The 25,103-nt window shown below is 37.5% G+C and overlaps 1 protein-coding gene across 1 annotated transcript in view; it reads left to right on the top strand.

Annotated features, from left to right (window-relative positions):
• Nucleotides 1-373: 373 nt before the first annotated feature.
• Nucleotides 374-25,103, top strand: part of mtf1 (metal-regulatory transcription factor 1) — a 116,369-nt gene continuing 91,639 nt past the window's right edge. The window contains exons 1-2 of the mRNA XM_028819597.2: nucleotides 374-526; nucleotides 3,176-3,637. Coding sequence (XP_028675430.2) covers nucleotides 3,224-3,637 — 414 coding nt within the window. The 5' untranslated portion in view covers nucleotides 374-526; nucleotides 3,176-3,223. The remainder of the gene's footprint in view (nucleotides 527-3,175; nucleotides 3,638-25,103) is intronic.

The raw sequence follows: 25,103 nt of genomic DNA, 5'->3' as shown, positions 1-25,103 counted from the left end.
TACGTTCTGCAACGCGACAATAAACGACAATTAAGGTTCTGCCAAATAGGTTATAAACTATCATAATACTAAATTCGTTTAACTTCTTTTGGCGCTAACAAATAAATTGTCTTTAGAGCTGCACCGCCTGAGCCACAACGAACTGCTTCGCGTGTTCTCCAGTATATTCGAGTGACAGCTTCGAAAAGAGAAGAAAGGAGGCGGGAAAAATAGCCACAATGTCGCTATGGCAACAACATTCTTTCGCTTTAATTATATTTTTTAATTATGGTATACATATAACGTTTTCTATTACCAGTACTAGTATTATACCGCGGTTATTTTCTAAAAAAAAATAATTATAAAGTATTTCTCATTTTCTGTTTGTCAACAGTTACCCACTCGCCTTTTCCCAGGCTGCCTCGGCAAAAGAGGAAGCCGTCCTGCGTGTGACGCGATATTTTCATCATGGTGCCGCTGGGGAGGGCAGCGAAAGAAAGTGCAGGCAACCCGAAAGAAATTGAGATTCTTCATCTCAGACAACCCGGTAAAATGCAATGATCTGACTTGGTGGCATGATGTGCTAGCATTCCGTTCGTTATTCAATAGGTTGTCTTCGTTTAGGCCGATCTCCTTGTTTCAACTTTCACGTTACTGAACGAGGTGACAGTTCACGCAGCAAGACGTGGATTGGAGTACGCTGACTCGTTTACTGGACATGCTGTTGCAGTTAACATGGATTGAGAATTGACTAACAGCATGAATGGATGCTGTAGTGTTGTTTGTGAAGGAAAGTTTGTTCAGCTTATCCTGTAAGATTAATTTGTGCTATTTTTGTTTTGAGTTCTTTAACTTGCATGTGACGTGGACGTGCCGATAGTGACTTACTCGCGTGAAGTAATCATTAAAAGCTAAACTTTTACACTTCTGTCTGAGTGTAAATCAGTGTGCAGCTATGACACTCACGATATTGGTGGATTGAGTATCTTCTTGCTGAAGTCCTGACAAAAATGTAAACCGTTGTTGAAACATTTACGTTAAACTGTCAATTGGTGAAATGTACCGGGTTTTGTTTTACCACTCTTCGTGTAATCGGTTGATTAATTCATTCTGAAATAGCTAGCAGAAAATGCACAATGCTTTAAAATATGCTACCCTGCCATTTCAGAATTCGAGATTTCAGCACTTAAAGGCAAGTATAAAAATATGGAGACTGGTAAAGCAAAGTTAAGAAAATTGCTTTGAGAGGTCATATTTAGGCAACATTTAGTTCAGATCTATAAAATGACTTTTTTTTCTTTTCCAATGTAAGGATGACAGGGACAACAAGTAAACAAAGTTTAGGTTGTTTGAATCTGGAAACTGAAAATTACGGATAAATCGCGACGGCTTGGTTAAGCTGAAGGGTGTTTTTCTTATGTTTGATTCTCACTTAACCTTGGTATTTAAAATGCCTCTTTGCTTGCTTTATTGTATTGTGTCGTTTTGTACTGTATTGTTAGTTTTGGAGAGTGCGGGTTGTTGTTATTTACTGTGAAAGGTAAATGATTGATTTGAGGCTTTCTTGTTTCATATAAATTAGACGGTTCATTGTCTATCTTCTTATAGAAGGTGAGGTGTTTTTGCATAGCGGCATGAATATGAAACTTATTTTTTATTGCTGTCAGCTTTTAAAATTCTACAGCCTATATCTTACTCATTTTTATGATAATCCTTAGTATGTCAAGGCTGAGCAATTTGACAGTGCATTTTTTGTTATTTTGAAAAATAGACAGGAGAAAAGGTGTATTGATCCTATTCGGTTTCATGCTGCAACCCCCTGTACCTGCCCAGTCTCATCATTATGAATAAGACCTCACTGTTAGCACCAGGGTTAGTTGACCACTTACAGTCCTCCCAGAATGAACTGAGAAATATTTATTGTGAAGGGCAACAGATTCAGTTGAGGCTTTCCTGATTCATATAAATTAGGCAATTTTGTCTATTTACAATCGTTTATAGAAGCAAAGAATTACGAGTGATGTGTTGTTACATGGTGTTAGGAATATGGAAATTCATTTTTTTGCTGTCAACTTTATGTTTAATTTCGCAGCCTACCTCTTCTTCAGTTTTTCAGGTAATCCAAGGTATGTCCGGTATGAGCAATGTAGCAGTTTATGTGGTTATTTAAACAACCGAGAAAGCAGTCATTTGAAAAACGCAAAGGAGAAAAACTGTATAGATCTTGTTCAGTTTCACACTCACTCTCTAATACAGTGGTTAGTTGACTACTTATAGTCATCTCAGAATAAGCTAGAAAATTCTCTTTGGTTAAATAAATAATAGAAATACAAATGTCAAGTGCTAGGAAATATCTCAAATTCTCCTTTGTTTGGATACACTGTATTTCTGTTTCTACATTCATGTTTCAGTGCAAGGTTTTAAAGCTTGTTTATTGTATATTCACTCCATTTGTCCATGATCAAGCCAATATAATCCAGTTCTTGTTGAAGTTTATAATGGTACCACCGGATGCAAGGCAGAGCCCAGCTTTGGATATGATGGCCTTTTCCTGGAATGGAAGGTGCATTTACACTGTTTTTACTCCCAACTTCAAGTTTGTTGTCACATATATACAGTAAATGCAGTTTTATTATCGGCATTTACTCCATAGTTATAGTAGTCAATAAATCCATCTGTAGACAAAGGATTTGGCTTCAAATTTCAAATATGTGACAGTATATTAAAAATTGAGATTAGCAGTTTGTAAATTGATAATGCTTTTATTTATAAAAATTTCTTCTCCCCTATTGGGCCTCTGTAGGGATGTGTAATCTTGTGCCTCTCATACTCTACATGCTGTTAAGGTGATCATGGTCAGAGTGTGCTCTTGTGGGTGTGACTCTGTTTGCTGTTAGGGATAAAATAACCATAAACTGATTGAATCTTTTTTTAGCTTTTAAAAAGGTGTATTAATGTTGGTTTTCACAGATAGAACTTTGTGACCTCATTATATCAAAATACTTCTGTAATTGTACTTTTTAAAATATTTGAGTATGGAAGCTCAACTTCTTTAACAATTTCTGTGCTTTTAAAATATCTGAAAGTGTTGGCTGGGTGAATCCATTTATGCCAGAAAACCTCACATAATTTCAGTTTTATATTTTGCATTTATGATGATTTGTTTATTGACAACTTTTCTCTTTCAATCTTTCAGGAAAATTTAGAGGTTTGAATACTGCCTTGCACTGAGCCCTCTCGGACCATGGGTGAGAATGGCCCATGCAAAAACATCATGTATTTTGAGGTTGAGGAGGATGAGGATGACTTGGCCCCAGAGGAAAACATGCTGGGCTTTGAGAAGAATGGATTGATTCCGTCTTCTTCAGGTACAGTGTATGACAGGACAACTGTCCTGATAGAACAGGATCCAGTGAGTTTGGATGATGATGAGGACGATGGTAATTGTGACAACATGACGTTTCTTCCTGAGGGTTCAGACGAAGGGCTGCCTTTTATGGCAGATCATGAAGGCATGTCTCAAGGATATGTGCATCATACAATCTCTCCAGATCAAATCCAATTCACTATAAACCCAGGCTCTACCCCAATGCCACGAAACATAGAAGGAGCAACCTTGACTCTTCATTCAGAATGTCCGGAAACCAAACAAAGAGAGGTACTACAGATGATTGATTTATCTATTTATTAATTTAGTTATTTATTCATTTAAAAATAATAGATAAGGCGATAATCAGTAGAGTTGCTCTTTTGTTATGCATGTATCAGTGGAGGTTTCTTCATGTCATTCAAACAATTCATTAAGATGTAGTGTTGTTTCCACCCTTTGAGAAATGGGTGCTTGCAAAACCTAAGAATGGTTTATATTTTTAAATTAATATATAAGAGGTAGCAAAGTCTTAATTTAATTAGTGGTGTAGCATCAAGGGTTAGAATCCTGATCTAAGGTATTAATATACGTGGATTTTACACATTTTCCCCATGTGTGCATATGTTTTTCTCTGAATATTCTGTATTTTACTCTCACAACTAAAAGACATTTGTTGAGTTAATTGGTGATTCTAATTTGGACAATTGTGGGTGTGTGAGAATGGAATGGAATCCTATCCAAGGTTTCTTCCTGTGTAGTGCCTTACGTTGCCATCTTAGACTCACTCACTGCAACCTAGAATTGGATTAAGTGATTTTGACAGTATAATGTAAATTAATATAAAACCTACATGCCAGTATATCGCTGGGTGTCTTAATTCATTTTCCAGTAATAGACTAATGTGCATTGTTTGATGTTTCTAAATTCTCCACTATTTATGTTCATATTTGATCTGAAGAATATAATATAGGAATTTGTAAATCTTGAAAAATACATTGAAAATGAGAAATTAAAAACATGTTGTCGGCCAACTCATGTCAAAATTGATTTGTTTGATAGTCACAACGTAAAAAAATATTAAAATATTTCTTCTATAAAAAAAAAAAAAAAACCAACTCCGTCCAAATTAGAAATGTGTGCACAAGCCAGGAACTGTGTATTATCTGCGACTATGATTGGGCATACTTATGTATAGAAGGCTGTTCTAGAATCAGATCAATCTAACCTGCACATCTTTGGGATGTGGGAGGAAGCCTTTAATACCCAGAGAAAAAAATTTTGCAGACATGGATAAACTTCTAAACTCCATCAGACTGTGTCTGGACTGGATTTCAAACCTGATTCCCTGGACCTGGAAGTTAAAGCTTTTATATGTAAAAGATTGTTTAAACAAATATCAAACAATTTATTACCTAATTTTATTCAGGGCAATGTGCTCCAATTCATTGTCACTTTTCAGGGAATTGATATTTATAATATGGTTCAAGTAACACCGTGTTTTATTATAAGCACTTTATGGTACTGTGTACTGTAAGGCAATTATATTCTATGTTATTTGAAACTGTTTATATAAAGTCTGATGTATTTTTCAGAAAGGTTTAATTTGATAGCAAAAGCACTCTAAAACTACCAGTAGCAGTGAGGACATTTTTGTCATAGTTAAAGTTTTAAAAATTAAAAGGAGCTAGTGGATGCCCGTCACACTTAATGCCTGTGGTGGGCAGGTGAATGCTGAATTACAGGTTAATTCAAGAGATGAAGCATTGGAAGACATTTCAGAAAGTCTGATGCTGGGTATATGGTTAGATTTACAGATTTTAGCCTCTATGTAAAAAATGTGCACTACAGATTGTACGTTTGCTCAGAGGAAGTTGATGGAGAAGTATAGAGAAGAACAGAAGGAGTTGCATTGTGTCTTTGTGGATTTATAGAAAGTATATGACAGAGTGCCTCGAGATGAGTTGTGGTATTGCATGAGGAAGTCTGGAGTGGAAGAGAAGTGTGACAGCGGTGAGGCTGAGGAGACCTTGGAGAGGTGGAGATATGCTCTAGAGAGGAAAGGAATGAAGGTCCATAGGAATAAGACAGAACACATGCGCGTGAATAAGAGAAGGTGGTCAGAGGAATGGTGAGGGTGCAGAGAGTAGAGTTGGCAAAGGTGAATGAGTTTAAATACTTGGGATCAACAGTACAGAATAACGGGGAGTGTGGAAGAGAGTACAGGCAGGGTGGAGTGGATGGAGAAGAGTGTCAGGAGTGATTTGTGACAGAGGATACCAAGAAGAGTGAAAGGGAAGGTCTTCAAGATGATAGTGAGAAAAGCTATGTTATATGTGTTAGAGACGGTGGCACTGACCAAAAAACAGGAGACAGAGCTGGAGGTAGCAGAGTTATAGATGTTAAGATTTGCATATGTCCTCTGCACATGTCCACACCAACACAATCTCGCCTGTCTGACTTTGTCTCCCAACCATCCAACTTGAGCTGACCCTCTAATGTACTCATTTCTAATCCTATCCTTCCTTGTTACCCCCAATGCAAATATTGTGCATGGTGGCACAGTGGCTAGTGCTGCTGCCTTATGGATCCAGCTCTTTGGGTTTGAATTGCAAGCCTGACTTCTTTCAGTGTGGAATTTGTACTTTCCCATCATGTCTGCTTGTGTGTTTCTTCTGCATCTCAAGGACCTTAGTTGCATGTTGGTTTAATTACCATTTCCAAATGTGGGTGTCTGATTGTGTTTGAGACTGGGTCATGTAGCAATCTTTTATCTCTGTATTATTGGCTCTTGCCATAAGCCCTGATGCTTCTAACATAGGCTCCAGCCCCCTGCATCCCTAAAGTGGATTAAGATTTGAAAGTGTTACAATTTCTATAATTTAAGTATTTTCATTCATCCATATTTCAATACTTTTCTTGTTCATACATCTTGCTAAATGGTACTAGGAACTTGAAGTTAGTTTGGTTCATTCCATAGTGTAGAATCGTTTGTCTCATCATTTGCTGAGGGGGTGGCCTGGTTTCACTGGACTTAAGATGGCAAACTTGCCTTGGCACGATGCCTGTTTATTGCAAGTCGTGCACATACATCAACCCAAACTTACATCAGGCTAGTTAGGAAATGCCAAATGCCACAAAATATTTGCCATTTTAGATATTTGGGAAGAATCCAGAAGGCAGCATTGACACATAGATGATGTGCACACTGTGACAGTGACCAGGGTCCGTTCATAGAATTCAAACTAAAACATGATGTATGAACAAAAGCGGAAATGTGCGTATGCACAAAAAAAATCCAGATGCATAAATTTTTGTGTACGGCAACTTCCATGTTCTTCCGCTACATAAATCCCGGTCAGGGTGAAAAGTAACATAAATGCACGCGCCTGCTGTCCCACCCTGTGTCCTCCCAGAATTATGCCTCTTTGAATATGCAAATCAATATAAATAGCCCTGAAACATAGGGTGAAATAGAAGAATTTCAGCGATTACCATTTGTTGGTTTAAACAGTGGTATAAACAACAAAAGGAAGGTGATCGAGTGACATAGAGTGTCAGAGAAACTCGAAAGCTCAAGTTCACAATATCGCACAGTGCCCGAAATAAAAAAGAAGTTGTCAGATATCAAAGTCGCCGTGATCATGGAGTTTATTTTGTCATTAAAGTAGAACGTCATAAACTTCATCTTAAAATCGTTTAAATTACTAGTTTCTCGAATACCATCATAACTAAAGTAGCACATTAAATGCTTCTTTCTATGTGTTTTAATGTGCTGTACTGTATGTGTGTGAATCACTACATGCTTCTTAGATGGGCTTTCCAACAGGACACAGAATCCATTACATTTGTGATATTACAGCTCTCCGAACATTTTAAATACTAAGATGTACAGTATACTTGATATAATTTTCATGATGATAGGAATTAAAGCATGTATTAAACGTGGTGGCGCATTGATAGTAACGAGCTGGCTTCCCGTCCAGTTTTTGTTCCAGCCTCCTGCAAGATGCTTGCTGCGCCGTGCACGACCTTTGATGAAATAATTTATTGCAGCAGTACTGTCTCTTTCAAATGTGCTAACCCCCAAATCCTGTCCTTACTTTTCTTTCTCCAAGTAACTAATCGCCAACCAATCAGCTCTGTTATAGATGTCAAGCCATCTGTAAGCTTAGAACACCGATTCTTCAAAACTTTTAAGGTAAATTGAAATATCTTTATAGTACATGTTTAATTATTTTATCCATCTGTCCGTCCGGGGTTGCGCCAGATGGATGGAATATAATGCGAGGCAGGAACAACCCATGAACAGGATGCCGGGTCGCTGTTAGTGCTGCGATACCGTGTCCTGCCATGTTTATTTATTAACACTATAGATTATTTAAATTAAAAGTTAAAATTTTATCTGTATAATGTAATAAACATATTTGTTTTCATCTTAAAAATGATATCAAGAGCACCAAGAACATAGCGCTTGGAAATCTAAATCGACTTAGAAGCCTGTCGTCATCATATGTAAATACATGCTTTATAAAGTGGCTCAGGTTATGCAAGATTATAACTATCACAAGTTTACAGTGAGGTAATTGTACTTATAAGTACAATCAGTCCTACAAGGAGCACTTGATGGACTGATTGAGTGCGATTATAGTTCTTGGGATGAAACTGTTTCTGAACCGTGAGGTCCCTACAGGAAAGTCTTTGAAGCATTTGCAGTATGGGAGCTTTCAAATTGACTGTGCGCATGACTGAGGCAGCATGTGCTTGATGCTGTATACCGATAATTCTCTTTCCAATCAGCTGCTGTAGAGCTGTGATTCCACACCCCGGTAGAGTGGGATAAATATTCTGAGTGGTGCAGTGAGAGTAACAACGCTAAAGCAGCTATGGTATTTGAAATAGTTTGGCCATTCCGTGGACCATTATATTGTTACAGGTTAATTACAATCAGATGACTTAAACTAATAAATGATATGTGGTTAAATTCAGTGTATTTGATAAAGCCGTGTCAGGGATGTGGATCTAAAAAAGAAAGGGAAACTACACTGGAACAAAAGCACTGCTTTGATGCCGCCAGTTTGCAAAACCAAATGGAGAACTTGTGTACACCAGGGATTGAGCTGGTGTGAAAATGTGCGTGACCTTACACCAAGTTTAGTTTTTATACGTTGCGATGTGAGCCTGGAAACGGGGGAGTACGCAACATTTTTGTGCATACGCACCGTTTATACATGAGGCCCCAGGCCTTGAACTCTAGCCACTGGAGCTGTGTGGTAGAAGCACTAATCATTACATCTGAGTCAAGATGAAGATCAAGATGCAGAAGACAGAAATATATGGAAGAAGATGATCCACTGTGGCAACCCCTAACAGGAGCAGCCAGAAGAAGAAGAAGAAATGTGATATTTCTTATATTTCTCTCATTTTTTTAAGTGTGAGAAAGGCGATTTTTTAAAAAAAAATATAATAATCCTTTTTACTCACCTTTCCCAGGGGTGCCAATAATTACGGTGGAAACTGTAGGTGTACATAAGAGTTGAGAAATGAATGCATTTAAATTGCCTGTAAAGAATACATATGTATTTAATTTCTATAGTGTTCCGAAGACTAGAACAAGAAATATGACAGAATACCAATAACATGGATAGTCTTGCGTGTTTATTTGATGCATACTTTACACAGTAATGAAACTAGAACTTCTTAATGACACACTGAATAAATAGTGATAAAAATAATAAAAAAAAAAAAAAACAAAAGCCAAAGGAAACGGAAATAAAAGGGAGAAAAACTTTTGTTTATGGATATGTTGTTCTTTTTTATATGCTTTTGTGTTACTTCATCATACAATGGACAGCTCTGGTCATAATGCTTTTTTAGAGAAATGCTTATAGGCTAGGCAGAGCGTACATGTTCTGTTAGATGACTCTTTATTGGCTGAATGATAATAGAGTATTTTGTCACTGGTAAGATACGGGTGCAAAGAAAGAGAATATTTTATAGTGTAAGCAAAACATTGAAGTGCAGTGCTTAATTGATACTGTACCTATATGGCTTAGCTTGTTATGTACATTTAAAGGGATTATTTCCGGATTTAAAAAGAAAAAAGCAAAACAAAAGGCAAATGAACTGGCCTGTCCTAAATCAGTACACTACTCAAACAAGAGTGAAGTATTGAAGACAAACCAACTCTGTGGTGGACAGATTGTAGGTTTCACATTATGCACTGCAAACAAACAAAGTGTTTGTAGCAAGACATGGATATGTTAACTCAAGTTTTTTTTTGTGCTGTTGCCGATTGTTGCTAATGGTTATAAATTGTTAATAGTGAATTAAATCAGAAGAATGTTTTATCTTTGACAGAAACTTATTAACATGCCAAATATCCATTCCAGAAAAGACACATCATGTATAATACTACAAAGAAACCTTCTTGGACTATGTCCCTTTTGAAAAATAGGTGGAACATATGTGATTTTAACTACATTTTTGACAGAACATTGCAGAATTCAAAAGCATGTGCTTATTGCCTTGCAAACAGTGAAAATCATCACTTTGGCAAAGCTACAACAAGCTAAACAAATGTGTATTGTTTGCCAGCCTCCAGCAACTGGCAAAAGTAATACTGCAACTCTTATATTTATATATACAGTGTATATATATATATATATATATATATATATATAAAAAGCACTAACTTGTTTAGCCTCCTTCTCTGTCTCTAGTTCTCAGTTTCTCCATGTCTAACTAACTCTCTTGCGCTCTTTCTCAGCATTTCATACAATAAACTACTATAGTTTATCAAGCAAGCATTTTAACATGTAAGACACATTAGGGCCATTTACTTATGGTTCTTTTGACCTTTGGGTCCTGATTCCTTTGTGTTAAGGGGTCTGTTAAATACATACAAGGAGTTTTATTTTAGATGTGGTGCTCCTTATAAGCCTGCAGAAGAGTACAGGATAATATGAGAGTATCTTCAAAACAGACTTGGCCTGTATGCACCAAACTATTCCTGTTTGTAGTTATCTTAAACCAGTAAGCTATATGTAGACTAAAATTGGACATAAACATCAGAACAACATATCATATTTTCTTGTAACTAACATCCATCCATCCATTTTCCAACCCGCTGAATCCGAACACAGGGTCACAGGGGTCTGCTGGAGCCAATCCCAGCCAACACAGGGCACAAGGCAGGAATCAATCCTGGGCAGGGTGCCAACCCACCGCAGTTGTAACTAACAGCCTATGGCTATATATTAAAATCCAAAAAGAAAAATTAAGTCCTATTTAATATTTATGATCATTGTACAAATTAAATGTAAAAAAATAACTATTCATTTGAAGTGATAAAAATATTAATTGCGTCAAAAAAGTGATCTTCTTATCAACGATTCTGTATAGTTCACTTGACAACTGTATGCTTTATCTGAATGATTTACTTAATCAGCAAATTAAGTATAAAAGATACAAGATGAGTCACGCATATTACAAGTACAGGCTCCGGTCAAAAGTCAGCATTTCATCTAGAATTAATTTTGAGAGGGTGTTTAGCCCAGTTTTGTATTTTTAGGGTATTTTTTCCTCCCTAAGGAAGGCCACTTTAATAAAAAGAGAGACAAAAATAAAACTCTACATAGTTATTTAAAAAAGTTATCACCCAGAAAGACAGAAAAATGAATTAGTGTGGTAGATTTGAAAGCCATTATTTATATTAATCCTCCAAATATATTTAACCGCTGTTTAACGTTATTGTAACAACAAGTAAAGTCTTAAAACATATAGCCCCAAGTACAATTTGACAAAAAATCAATTTTACTATCTCAAATTGTTTAAAACAAAACAGGAACCATCAGAAAAACAGTTCATAACATTTTTAAATATGTAAATCTTTTTAAAGTCAAGTTAAAGGCCTAAAATATTCAATGAGAATCTAGTACTTTTTACATCTTTCTTGAGTTTTTCTGCAGTACAGAAGAATGCTTCAAGTAGTATTAATATTAACTTGAGTTATTTATTGAATTCTACTCCTATAAAGTATCAGTTTTCTGATTTCTAGTGCAAGCCAAAGTTAAATACAGTGTATGTTTCTAATGAACTGCTTTAACCTAGTTGCCATAGCTGTTTTAGTCATTACCCGATAGCTTTAATAATTAAATTTAATTTTAAGAATTGAAAACCTTTTAAAAAATTTTCTAGGAAAATAATTAATTCTTCTAAATTTATATGCTATTCACACTTGTCTTTGATCTCTGTATGGAAGGTACAGTAGTTGCAGTACATTATTATATGTGATTTTCAAATAATTGTAGACACCCATATTGTTGCACAGTTACTTGTTACAAAGCAGATTTTCTGCTGGAGCCAGTATTGTGTGAATTCTTGTTTTTATTATTGCTTCAAAACTTCATGTGGCTAATTGAATGTACGAACTTTTTTTTTTTATAATGACATTGATATGAAAGTGAAAGTTACGTGCAGGTTACTTTTTTTTTTTTTGGGGGGGTGTGTCAGGCCTTCTTTATCAGTTAATAATAAAAAAAAACTCTCTGTAGCAGTAATAGAGTTTCTATTAATAATTAATATTAGGTCTTCAAAACCATGAAAATTGAACATCATTGTGATTCATACCACAACTTTATTTTTATACAATATATATGAATTTTCATAAAGCAGTTGATTTGGAGAAGTCAGCTTTTTGGATGTTACTTTAAATTTTGGTGCTAGGGAGCTTTCTAGTGGACAAAAAAAGCATTAGAAACATTGTAGGTTTGTGAAAAAAAAGTCACAAAGTGTACATGTGCGTATAATTTCTAAGGTGGTAGTGTAAAATTCATTACCCCTCCTGTTGCATGGCCTCCTCCCTTTTGTATGGTGAAGCAACTCTCATGGCAACCTCACATTCGGTATCATTGATGAATTTTTTTTTTATGTAAATAAGGTGTTTTGAGCATGATGGTTTTTGTACAAAACCAGTTTAGTAAATTGTGTTGTCAGTTTTTTGTGTCTCCTTCTTTGTTGTCACATTCTATGGTAAGAATAAGTTTGACCTCTTTTTTTTTTTTTTTTTTTAAATGCTCCTTCAATGGCGATAGATGTTGTATGCCGGCATTAATTAACTACAATTTCCTGTTTTGAATGTTGCTGTCAAGGGTTGGAACACAAATCAGTAACAGAACATGAAAGGCCATTTAGAAAATGCAGATAACCTTGCATCAGAATAGAGCTCATTAGCTTGTATGAAACCACTTATTTTTTCCTCCTTGTTTTGTGTTTTCTTTGCTGTAGATACGTCAAAGTTCTGTGAATATGTATGCTCTGGTCTGGGAATTCCTAATTTTATTGGATCTGCTTCATAAGTTATTAGTTGCTTATTGCAACTAATGAAAAAGTCTGTTTGGAAGGTATTTATAAATCACAAAAGTCTACCGTCCTGTAAATAAAGAAATAGGTTTAGAATATTTAGTGCTTAAGTAAGAACAATCTTAGGTAACATTTAAGAGATATTGCATTAAAGAGAACTTATGAGAAGCCCCTATTATAAACCTAGTGAGGCAGTAAATATTTTAGATTTCCATTTAATCAAGGGTAATCAAGGGTGGAGTGGTGGCTCTGAGGCTAAGGATCTGCGCTGGTATCCCAAAGGTTGCCGGTTCGAATCCCCGTCACTGCCAAAAGAGATCCTTCTCTGCTGGGCCCTTGAGCAAGGCCCTTAACCTTCCAGTTGCTCCAGGGGCGCTGTACAATGGCTGACCCTGCGCTCTGACCCCAAGGGGTATACGAAAACTAACAAATTCCTAATACAAGAAATTTTATAAGGCGAAATAAAGAACAAAAAAAAAAAGAATCATTCTTAAGATAGAATTTGTGAAGATGTGTTGAATATTCTCTGCATGGTTTAACATGGTTATAATATTTTAAGTACTGCTTTGTCTTTATTATAACAACTAGTGAAAGAATAACATTAGCATTTAAAGTTGAACAAGACTCACTTTTGTTTTACTTGTATTGTATTGTTCAAATCTGAAAATGCATATCAGTTTCCACAAGTAAAGTTTGATGATATTTGGGTTTAGTTTTGTTGCATATATATTTTTTTATTGCCCTGTTTGGGGTAATTCTCATATATGTCTAGGTAGAAAAAACATTGGTTACATAAGGTTAAAACATATACAACTTTGTTTAACAGTAAGCTGATACATTTCAATTTTTTTCATGCAGATAAGAACTTTGGAAGAGAACTGTAATTAAAGTTCATTAAAGGTGGCTAATCAGCATAGTGTGTTGTGAATGCTGCAATCCACATGTGCCACCTCCTCCTAAACTTGCTCTGTTGAATTGTGATATAAGGAGTAAGGTCACTAGAGTAAATTTAAGTCATTGGTTTTGAATCCACCCTAAAATGATGCATGCTTTGTGACTTCACACATTATTCTGTTGGAAATATTCATTAGAAGACTGTAGCCTTTATGGGGCCCACATAATTAGCATAAATGCATATAGTTTGTATATTGTGGCAAGCAAATGATGCTTGTTTGGTATTAAGAGGCCAAGAATACATTGGAGCCGTGACTTCTTTGCTTCTGGTGTTTGTGAGGCGCGTTGTAGGAGCCTCCGTTTATTATTTTTATCCATGCGGTCTCATTTTTGTTTCTCTGTTACTGAATGACCGTTGTGTGATTCAAACATGCCACACAGACTGCTGGCACAGTAGATTAGAGCAAGTTTAGTTTACAGGTTGTGTTGTTTGGGCGCCACCTACTGACTCTGGGAAGCCGCTGTGTTTGACTATGGGGCGCCACGGCGCAGTGCGCATGTGCTTCGCGTGCATAAATTAAACTGTCATTTAGTAATATAGATCATTGCACGAAAACATTTGCTAGAGGGAAGTCATTGGAACAGGTGATGTCTTGGGTGAGTCAGATCAGCTATGATCTTTGCAGCCCTGTTTCTTAACCTGGACACATACAGGACATGTGTAATGTAAGTTACAGCCTATGATCCTTCCACATGCTTTGATGATACATTGCAGATTGGCTTTAGCCTGAACAGAGGCAGCACCAAACCAGACAGTTATAGATGAGGTCAGAATGGATTTGATAATGGCCGTGTAGAATTGGGCCAATATTGTTTGAGGGAAATTGAATTTCCTCAGCTGACACAAAAGGAACATTCTCTGCCAATGACTGAGCTATTTATAGCAAGTGATAGGTGAGCAGGTGACTGTTTGTAGAAAACTATGATCATCTCCTGAATTTTTGGAACATTAATCTCCAAATTATTATGGCTGAAGGACAATGTTATGTTTTCCACCTCTTGTCTGTATATGAACTCTTCATTGTTTGAAATGAGGCCTATTAGTGTTATGTCATCTGCAAATTTAGTTTGACAGATGAATCACTACAGGTGCAGTCATTTGTATAAAGTGAGAAGAATAGTGGGGGAAAGAACACATCCCTGCAATGCACCAGTACTAAGGGTTAATGGGTCAGATATGTATCTGCCCAACCGCACGTACTGTTTCCTATCTGTAAGAAAGTCTGTGATCCAATGGCATATTGAACTAGGCAGGTTGAACTGGGTGAGTTTCTTATCTAGGAGCTCTGGGATGATTGTACTGAAATCACAGCTAAAGTCCACAAAGAAGATCCTTACATATGCCCCTGTATTATCAAAGTGCTGGTAAATAAAGCATAGACCTAAATTCACTGCATCATCCTAGACCAGTTGGCTCTGTATGCATACTGAAATAGATGAACAGTGGTAAGTCATGCTTCTGAAATGTCATTGCACCCTCCCCCCATCCCATTCCCACAATATAACAGCAAAACAGATACATAAAAATAATCCATTCACAATGTTTTTGCCTTTTTGTGAATCTACAGGATCCTTCATCTCACTTGAACTTTCTTCATCAGATGTCTCCTGCTGCTAGTCCATCAAGTTCATCCCGCCCCACCCCACCTCTGCCACCAAAAATGTGGTGCCTCGTGCAGTGGCATCTTTGCACAGTTTTAGACTCGAAACTGCCAGAGCTGTAACTGAGTGATGAGTAGGTGGGAGAACTAAGACACAAGACAAAAATAAATGTTCCAAAACTGAATTTCTGATTTATTCCAGACATGCCAAATATTTCCAAAGAAATTTCTTGCAAATATATATGCAGTTTACTGCAAGAACATGACAAAAAAATAAGTGCAGGTGCTATATACAGTAATTACAATGGTTCCAAGTTAAAAAAATAATAAAAAAAAAAAAAAGAGCATCGGCTGCTGGTTCACCCTACAAATAAGTTACAGACAGAACTTTTACTTTACTGTAGTACTATGACTCTGTCCATTCACATACATTTTTGTATGTGAGTTTCTGTCAGCATCATGTTAAACTCAGCGCTCTGTACAATTTTTCCCCTGTATTGGGTTTATACATGTACCTTGGTTTTGGGCCTTTTTGAATCCAGAGACACACTTGTGTGTCATTTACAGGCCTCCAAACAATTCATGAGCAGTCCTGAACCAATACTCCCTCTTCAGGGCACCAAAACAACATATAAGTGAATTTTATAGATATAACTATGTACTTGTACAATAACACATACAATAATAACCTATAAATAGCTATGTAACTCTTACTATCTAAATTAAATTCTGACTTGGCTTATCACACACAATTCTTGTTCAGTGTTTTCAAATCTTAAACACAGATATTATTAAAATTATTAGCTGTCACCTTAGGATTTTGTCACCACCTTGATATTGTGTGCTGTAATAGTGGTACTTGCAGAATACCTACACTGTGGACAGTATCATTTGTACAGAATTCTCTTCAGTTGTACAGTACATTGTAATTCATTGACTGTTTGAAAAAATTTCCAAGAATTATGAACTTTTTCACAACTGTACATGCTTGGTTAAATTCAAATGGATTTTTTTTACTTTTTGTCAAATATCTCGTCCACCTTGAGTAAGAATAAGGTTAGAGCTTGGTGTTAAGAATAGCATTTGCCTGTGAAAGTGTCTGCTCAAATACCCACTTTGAAGGGGCAACCAGCTATCATGGGTGAACCCTGAAAATTGTACTTACGCTAGCAATGGGAGAGAGAGATGGGGTGGTGGGGAAGATGTTACTGGGAGGAATATCTCATTAATTCCACAATACACTACATGCAATACATTTCTTTTAGAAAAGAGTGGAATAAAGTTAATTAAATGATTTTATAAACATTTAAAATATTACAGTGAGTTATGGTATATTTGAGGTCTGAGTGTATACTGTGTATATAACCCAGGCTTCCTCTGAATCATATACATATACTTTATGAAACTTTGGGCATGTGAATAAAGTAATTTAAGACCCCTTTTCAAGCTCAAAATAAAGCTGAATTTTTGTAGTTATCAAGACCAACTCCGGGGTGATTTTCAAGCACATGCAATTACAGTTTTCACCTGACCATCTTTGCAGTGGTACACCTAAGTAGACTTCGCTGCAGCCTGCATAATGGAGTAGAGCTAGACAATTGAGGCAGGGTTTATTCTGATTTTGTGTGCTATGTTCAATCATCATGTCATGTGTGTTGCTCATGTGTCTTCTTGCATTATTGTGAGCATCTCAAATCCAAAAGAGGTTGTGAAAGAGTTGTAAAAACATAAGTTACTAGCCAACCCACGGCGTAGCATACGCCATATAATTATTTATTGATGGGTGAACACTTCCTGAACGACATAGATAGATAGATAGATAGATAGATAGATAGATAGATAGATAGATAGATAGATAGATAGATAGATAGATAGATAGATACTTTATTAATCCGAAGAGGAAATTCACATACTCCAGCAGCAGCATACTGATAAAGAATAGTATTAAATTAAAGAGTGATAACAATGCGGGTATACAGACAGACAATAACTTTGTATAATTTTAACGTTTTAATTAAATTTTAACAGTTGTCCAAATGGGGTGGGTTTGAGGATACAACTGTGAGTGAATGAAAAGATGAAACTCTGTAGAGAGCAATATACAATTGTCCGTGACTGAAAACTGGTTTTGGCAGATACAGGCATATCTTTTTGAAAGTTTGCCCCTGTGCCTTATTAATTGTCATTGCAAAGGCCAATCTAACAGGAAATTGTGTGCGTGTAAAAGTAAAAGGCAAATTTGAATCTGATGGGGTCAGGGATATCTCGGAAGTGAATGGGGATAGTAGCTGGAAGCATTTGGGACATTGCCAGAATTTCTGCCTCGCCACTATAAACTCCGGAAGTATTCATGTAGTCAGCGTATTGTTGAGCAGACTGTATGACTATGCTTCTGTGACTAAGAACAGCGCTCTGTCGTGCGCACCCCATGGTCTTAAAGTTGGCGTCCGGGGCTCTGTTGTGCATACCACAATCTCACTGCCTGTCTGGAATGCGTGTGCATGTGTCATTAGCGCCTCGTCCCATATTATCAATTTGGATTGCAGAAGATGTTGAGCGTGTGGCAAGGTAGGTTTGATGTTACATGTGGAAGTAGTATTCAGCCTCAACGGTACTTTAAAAACAGAATGTGCAGTTCGTCCACCCGGTAACAATGTTGCAGCTATTCCTGTAGATGCTACGGTTGTAGGAATGTCTCCCCTAGCTCTGATGGTATGAATCAGGGTTTTGTAGACAAAGGTTTTCCCTGGTCCTGCAGGACTATCTAAGAAGAAGCATGTTTGTCAGGGCTGGGAATCACTGTATGCAGTGTGTAAAACAGTGTCAACAGCGTGTTTCTGTTCTGTGTTGAGTTTGTCATAGTGTTCCGGGAGGAGGGTTAGAGTTGGCGGCTGGGGCTCTGTCATGCGTATCCCATGACGCGGGAGGAGGGTTAGAGTTGGCGGGCGGGGCTCTGTCTTGCATGCATATCCCATGGTCGGGCGACTTGGTGGATTATATATAGAAAAGCAGCCAGAATCGAAAAGAACAATGAAAAGTCAACGTGGCTCAGAGGTGCATGTGGACTGTAGCAGAGATGAAAGCGACTGAGGCGGTGTTTGTTGAGGTGTTGCGTGCTGGCACATGAGCAGGCAGTGTGCATGCCTCGAGAGCGAGGTTGGAGGCGGAAGGAGGGTTAGAATTGGCGGGCGGGGCTCTGTCATGCATATCCCACGACACGGGAGGAGGGTTAGAGTTGGTGGGCCAGGCTCTGTCGTGCGTATCCCATGGTCTTAGAGTTGGCGGGCGGGGCTCTGTGAGTTGGCAGGCGTGGCTCTGTCGTGCGTATCCCATGGTCTCTGTCTTGCGTGCCATGGTCTGCTGCTTAGTGAATTGTTGGTGGGCGGGGCTCTGTCTTGCCTGCCATGGTCGGCTGCCTTAGTGAATTATATATATATAGACTAGCAAAATACCCACGCTTCACAGCGGCGAAGTACTGCTTTAAAATTTTAAATAATAAACTGAGGGAAAATATACCAATAATTATTTGTTAAGGATCTCTTTGTATACCATGTTGTCAGTTCACCCCTTCGGTTGTAATATGACCAAGCTGTGCGCTGAGCTTACTCTTGAGCATGCAATGTATAGTTGGCCATGTGAAAAGCAAATCAAGAACGGCAAGAACGCGTCAGCTGCGGAGCTCAGCTTGGAGCGAAATGAAGTGAATGAAATGAGGTGAATGGGAGGGGAGATGATCACGTGACTCCCCCACCCCACTTAACTCTCCATCCCTCCACAAACACACAAAGACAGTTTCTCGGATCCCAACTCTCCTTTCGCACACCGCGTCTACTAAACACTAAGAAACACTAAGTAGAAACACTAAAGGAAAAAATACTATTCAGTAAGTAGCGCGTCTACTAAACAGTAAATCAGTAAAGGAGAAAGGACTAAACACTAATGGAAAAGAACGGCAAGACCGTGCCAGCAGCGGAGCTCAGCTCGGAGCGAAATGAAGTGAATGAAATGAGATCAATGGGAGGGGAGATGATCACGTGACTCCAACACCCGCTTTAACTCACCATCCCTCCACAAACACAGTCTCTCTGATCCCAACTCTCCTTTATATATATCTATCTATACTACTATATTACTAAATAACAATTTAATATATGCACAGACGGCGGACGCATGGATAAAAACAATAAACGGAGGCTCCTACAACACACTATATGCACGAACGGCGGACGCAGGACGCACCAAGGTGCATGCGCCAGAGCGCCTCAGCGCCCCAGAGTCAAACCCAGCGGCTTCCCAGAGTCGGTAGGTGGCGCCCAAACAACACAACCTGTACGAGACCGCATAGATGCGCCCAAACAACACAACCTGGAAACTAAACTTGCTCTAATCCACTGTGCCAGCAGTAAGTGTGGCATATTTGAATCACATAACGGTAACTTCTACCTAACGACACAGCCACAGCAGAAAATTGGCATTACTTTGAGAAACTAAGCTTGGTAGAGAACATGCGGTGTACAGATCCAGCATATACCAATTGGTTGTTGCAACTAGGAAATGGAAACCTTACCAATGTGTTTGAACTTCACCCAGATATTATTCAAATTCCTCACGCCTTTATCTGCGACGACCTGGTAACAGAGGTTTTTGGTGAAGCGATATCATTAGACCAGATACCACTTTTGACGCACCGGGCTATATTATGTCTAAAGAATATTGACGTTGATCACATAATTAACCAAGTGATTGCATTACTTCCTGGAGAAAGACGCGTCTTTCTAAGTACTGACAGTGTTGATTCTGAAGACGAAACTGAGCATCTTCATTTCCCATTAGAATATTTAAACACTATTAACCCGGCCAGATTACCACAACACAGTCTTAACCTTAAAGTGGGGACAATAGTCATGCTATTGAGAAACCGTAATACTAAACATGGGTTATGCAACGGTACACGGTTAGTCGTGAACACCATGACAGAAAATGTTACTGGGACACAAGTGCTGACGGGATCCCATACTACCAATACTGTTTTGATTCCCAGAATTGACCTTACAAGTTCTGACCTGGAATTACCCTTTAAACTTAAACGACGGCAATTTCCCATTAAGGCTGCATTTGCCATGACAATCAACAAATCCCAAGGACAAACCATGGACAAAGTAGGCATTTACCCTGTCTGAGCCTGTATTTGCACATGGTCAACTTTATGTTGCCTTTTCAAGAGTTCGGCGTTCGTGTGACGTTAAAGTAAAGGTTTTAACTACTCCATACCAGGGAGAACTAATTCAAGGACAGCAAACCATCTTTACTCAAAATGTGGTTTATAAAGAGATATTTTAACTATTTTGGATTTACCATTTTATGAATGTTTTGTTTCCAATTTACTTCATTTAAACCTTTCCACTCCGATATTGTTTTTATTTATAAGTGCAACAACTCAAAGACATTTTGGACTTAAATGATGTAACAATTAAAATTCAATTTTTGTTTTAATAAATTGATGAATTTTAGTTCAAATATATGTATTTAATTCAATGGAAACTTTACCAGGACGCTCCCACCTTCCATCATTTGTCATTCCTCCAAATATCGGAGGGAACAGAAACTGATTGCCATTCTTGCATTTGCGATTCTTTAGAGAATCAGGGGTTTACTGGTATATAGATAAGGTAATTTGTTTACATGTGAATTTTGAAGTGATAAAGCATAAATCAGCCTTAAAAAAACAATATTTACAGTAGGGAACATGTCTTACCTGGAATTGCTTTGATGTCTAATGTTGTGAAAGTAAGTCTTCAATGTTTTACGTATACCAATGCTATTGGCTTACATTAGGACAGTTAAGAATCTCTATTTAAACAAATTTGCCATTTTTTCAGATGTGGAAGGAAAATCAAATTACTCCGAGAAAAAATCTGTGTAAATTCCATGTTTTTGACTGAAAGACTACATATCCTTTAATTTTCTCTTCCACATATTGAGTTCAGTTTTGAAGCTTTTCAGGTGCCGAATTTATGATAAAGAAATTTTCAGCTCAGATTAAAAGAGTAAAGATCATTGTAGAACATATTGTACTGAACTAAATTTCCATGGCCTGCACACAGTAAAAGTTCTTTCTGCCCCACTGTCAAGCCGTTTTTTCATGCTAGTATTTAGTATTTAAACAAGAACAACATTTGCTTTGTTAAGAGTCTGGCAAGCCTCTTTGGCTTTAAATGGCTTTCTATTGTAAACTAGAGTGTCTCCAGAGACAACTCAGAAAAAACTAAATTCCTTTCTGCCTTTTTTTTTTGGTCTTGATTAATGTTTTTCCCCCTAAGAATGCATTGTATCAAAAGAGCAGGCTGCTCTTAATACTACAATCCAGATGCAGTATGCGATCATTATTACTGAATTACTTAAACTTAACGTGTGTTTTCTGTTTCTGTTTTTCACCCTAGGTAATACTTGAGTGTTGTTAAATGTGATCATTTTATCATTTCATATTTTAAACCACTTATCTTATTTAAGATGTGTGGAAGCCAGTGCCTACCCAGGCAAGTTTTGACGCAAGACATGAACCTAACCTAAACAGGAACTCAATTAGTTGCAGAGTGCACACATCACTCACTAATAGAGTTGCCAGTTAATCCCCTTCTTGTGTGTGAGGAGAATTAATGTTCCTGGTGGAAGCCCAACACAGACACAGTGAAAATTTGCAAACTCCACATAGACAGTATTGAGATTGGCGTTAAAGCTTAAAACTCTAAGACAGGACTGACCACTGTGACACCATGTCACCCATTTATTTTGGTTATTTTTTAATAATGGTTTTAAAGATGGCTGTCCGTTATGTACTGTTATCACCCAATGCTTGCTGCACAGTGTCAGTTTACTGTGACACTGAAAAAAGTTGTTAGATTCAAAGATATATGAATAGGATAAAGAATTGCCATCATCGCGGGTTTCTGGATTTACCCAGGCTAAGCAGTTGCCCCAAAATATTTTCCTTCAGCATCCTTTTGAGGTGAGACCCATTCTTTCCATATCATCTCACACCACCCCCGCAACATCTTTTTTGGTTTTCCTATTATCCTCTGCCTGCTGCTGCTCATGCCTACACCACCTTAGTCTATTTCTTTTTAGCCCACCACCTATGGACTCCAGTCTTTCCCTTAACATGGCATTCATTTTCCTCTTACTCGATTGTACTACACAAATCCATATGATCCTTCTCATCTCTGTACTTTCTAGCTTGGTTTCATGTTCCGCCTTCATGTGCCACATCTCTCTCCCACAGAACTTGCTACTCCTCACATAGCTTTCATCAACTTTTCCCTTTAATGCCAGACATGCTGCTTCAGAAGTTGAACTTGGGGACAACTGCCAGAATTTATTCCATAACAGTTCAATTCAATTCCATCTCTGTTTTCACTTTAAAAGTTGCCAAAATAGCAGAACTTACATCAGCATAATTTACCACTCTTGCACACTTTCTACAAATAAAAGCCACTCTTGCTCTTCACACCAGTGGCTCTTATTTCCTTTGCGTAATGTTTTTTATGTGTTTTCCTGACGACAAAGATTGCTTCTGTTGTTCCCTTCCCAGTAGTTAAACCAAATGCATTTCACTAACTTTCAGTTGATTGCAGTTTTTTTTTCTGTAGCACTTTCTCAACCACCTTCATTACCTGCTTCAGTAAATTGATAGCTCAATATGACAAATACTGCAATGGCTCACTCTTTCCTTTGAATGCTTGATGATCACATTTCCTTTCTGGTCTCCAAGAATACAATCATGTTGCACAGGTCTGTTAACTATTCAGCTCCAAAACTTGAAAATATTTAAACGAGAGTTATATTTTTTGAATAATCTAAGATTTGATTATTTAAACTAGAATTAACTTTTCTACATAAGCATACTGTATACTTGGCAAATCAGTGTAGTTACTCCAATTTACATATTGGGAATGCAAATGCATTAGTTTCAACAAAAGAAGTACACAGATTTTGGTAAATGCTCCATGACATTTTAGTCTTCATCACTTTCTTTACTTGTCAGATGCAATCAGCATCACGCTTTGACCAAGATAATAGTTTCCTGTAGTATAGTCTGTAAAGCAGCAGGAGCTGCTTCTTAGTGAAAGAAAATGTCTTCATTTATCTCCCTTACTATATATAAAGTAAGTTTTGCCAAAATAAATATTATTTTCTTCTTATTTCCCAACTTCTTCTGTACAGAGTTATACACTAACTGGCTTTAACTATGCTTTTCTTAATTTTTACAAGGTATAAACACAGAACTTGTGTAAAATTTAAAATTAGAAACTGGAAAGCCAGACACTTATTTTGCCAAAAATATATAGCAAAATCGTGCAATTAATTTCAAACAAGAAACAAACAAAGTATAGTTAATTATGTCCAACTGTTTATCTGATTAAATCTAATTATATGGACAGTATTTTTTATTTATGGTATGTTTATACAGTTTAAGCAAAAACATTTTCAGAAAGATAACATTATCCTATTAAAAAAGCAAAAATAATGGTAGTAAAAATTAAATTAATACTGTCTAGTATTTATAGTAAGACCAGCATATACAGTAATCCCTCACCTATCGCGGGGGTTACGTTCCAGAGCCCCCCCGCGATAGGTGAAATCCGCGAAGTAGCGACCTATATTTATTTTATTATTTATACATATTTTAAGGCTTTATAAACCCTTCCCACACTCTTATAAACCTTTCTCACTCTCTTGTTAACCTTTCCCACGCTCTTATAAACACTTCCTATGCTCTTAAACACTTTCTACATTCTTAAACACCTCAGACCAACACTGCACACTGCCTGCACGCAGCGATCAGACGTCAATGTGTCTGCACTCGCTTTGTGAAGGGGGGCAGCTGAACTCACGCTGAGCAGAAATGGACTTTGTGCTGCTTCTGCCAAAATGCCTGCTTGTCGCTCTGCTCGAGGAGTGTGTGTGTGTGGGTGTGTGAGAGCTGAACGCACCTTCGCTCAAACCCCCCCCCCTCCCCGGAAGCGCAATAGGCTCCTGCCACTTCGCATTGTCAAGGGGGTGGGGAGCTGAATGAACGCTAAGGAGAAGTGGACTTTGTGCTGGGTTTGTGCTGCTTGTCGCTCTGCGTGTCAATAATTTAAAAGCCTGTACAATCAGGCTTTTAGGTGTACATCACCAATTTTCCTGTCTCACTGTCATGTCTTGCGTGAAGTTAAAATGTTTTATAATAGTGAGATGTTACTCATATCCTTAGCCCGACATCCACATATCATATGTGTTAACAAAGTGTGTTTTATAAGTTTACATGTGTTTAAAGCATGTGGGATGGGTATTTTAAGGCTTAAACTAAAAAAATGTTTATTTATATGGTCTTTCTATATCACGGATTTTCTCCTGTTGCTGATGGGTCTGGAACATAACTTCCGCGATAGGCGGGCAATCACTTGTATTTAAAAATCCGCGAAGTCGTGAATCCGCGAAAAGTGAACCGCGAAGTAGCGAGGGATTACTGTACCAGATATGTATGGGTGATGGATAGTATGGAAGCCATCCTCCAAGTCAAAGAACCTGAAACTTAAAGTCCATCAGTTTAGGCAAAGATTACAACAGGACTAGCACATGTATTGAAAGGCAAGCCCTGAATCGAGGCCACATTTCTGAAGGCAAGAGACAAAATTTTTGGCCTTTTATAGTTTCACATTTGATGAAGGCTATGCAACTGAAACATTGTGTTTAACTTCTTTCCTTTTCAGCTAGGAAATAACATTTGATACTTTTCTTCCTTGGGGGATCCCATCACTGTTGTTAAAGTCACTATGTTGGTCCGATGACTCCGACTC

This window comes from Erpetoichthys calabaricus, chromosome 14 (assembly GCF_900747795.2).
Source record: "Erpetoichthys calabaricus chromosome 14, fErpCal1.3, whole genome shotgun sequence".
NCBI lineage: Eukaryota > Metazoa > Chordata > Cladistia > Polypteriformes > Polypteridae > Erpetoichthys > Erpetoichthys calabaricus.
This window is presented reverse-complemented; position numbering and strand designations above follow the sequence as displayed.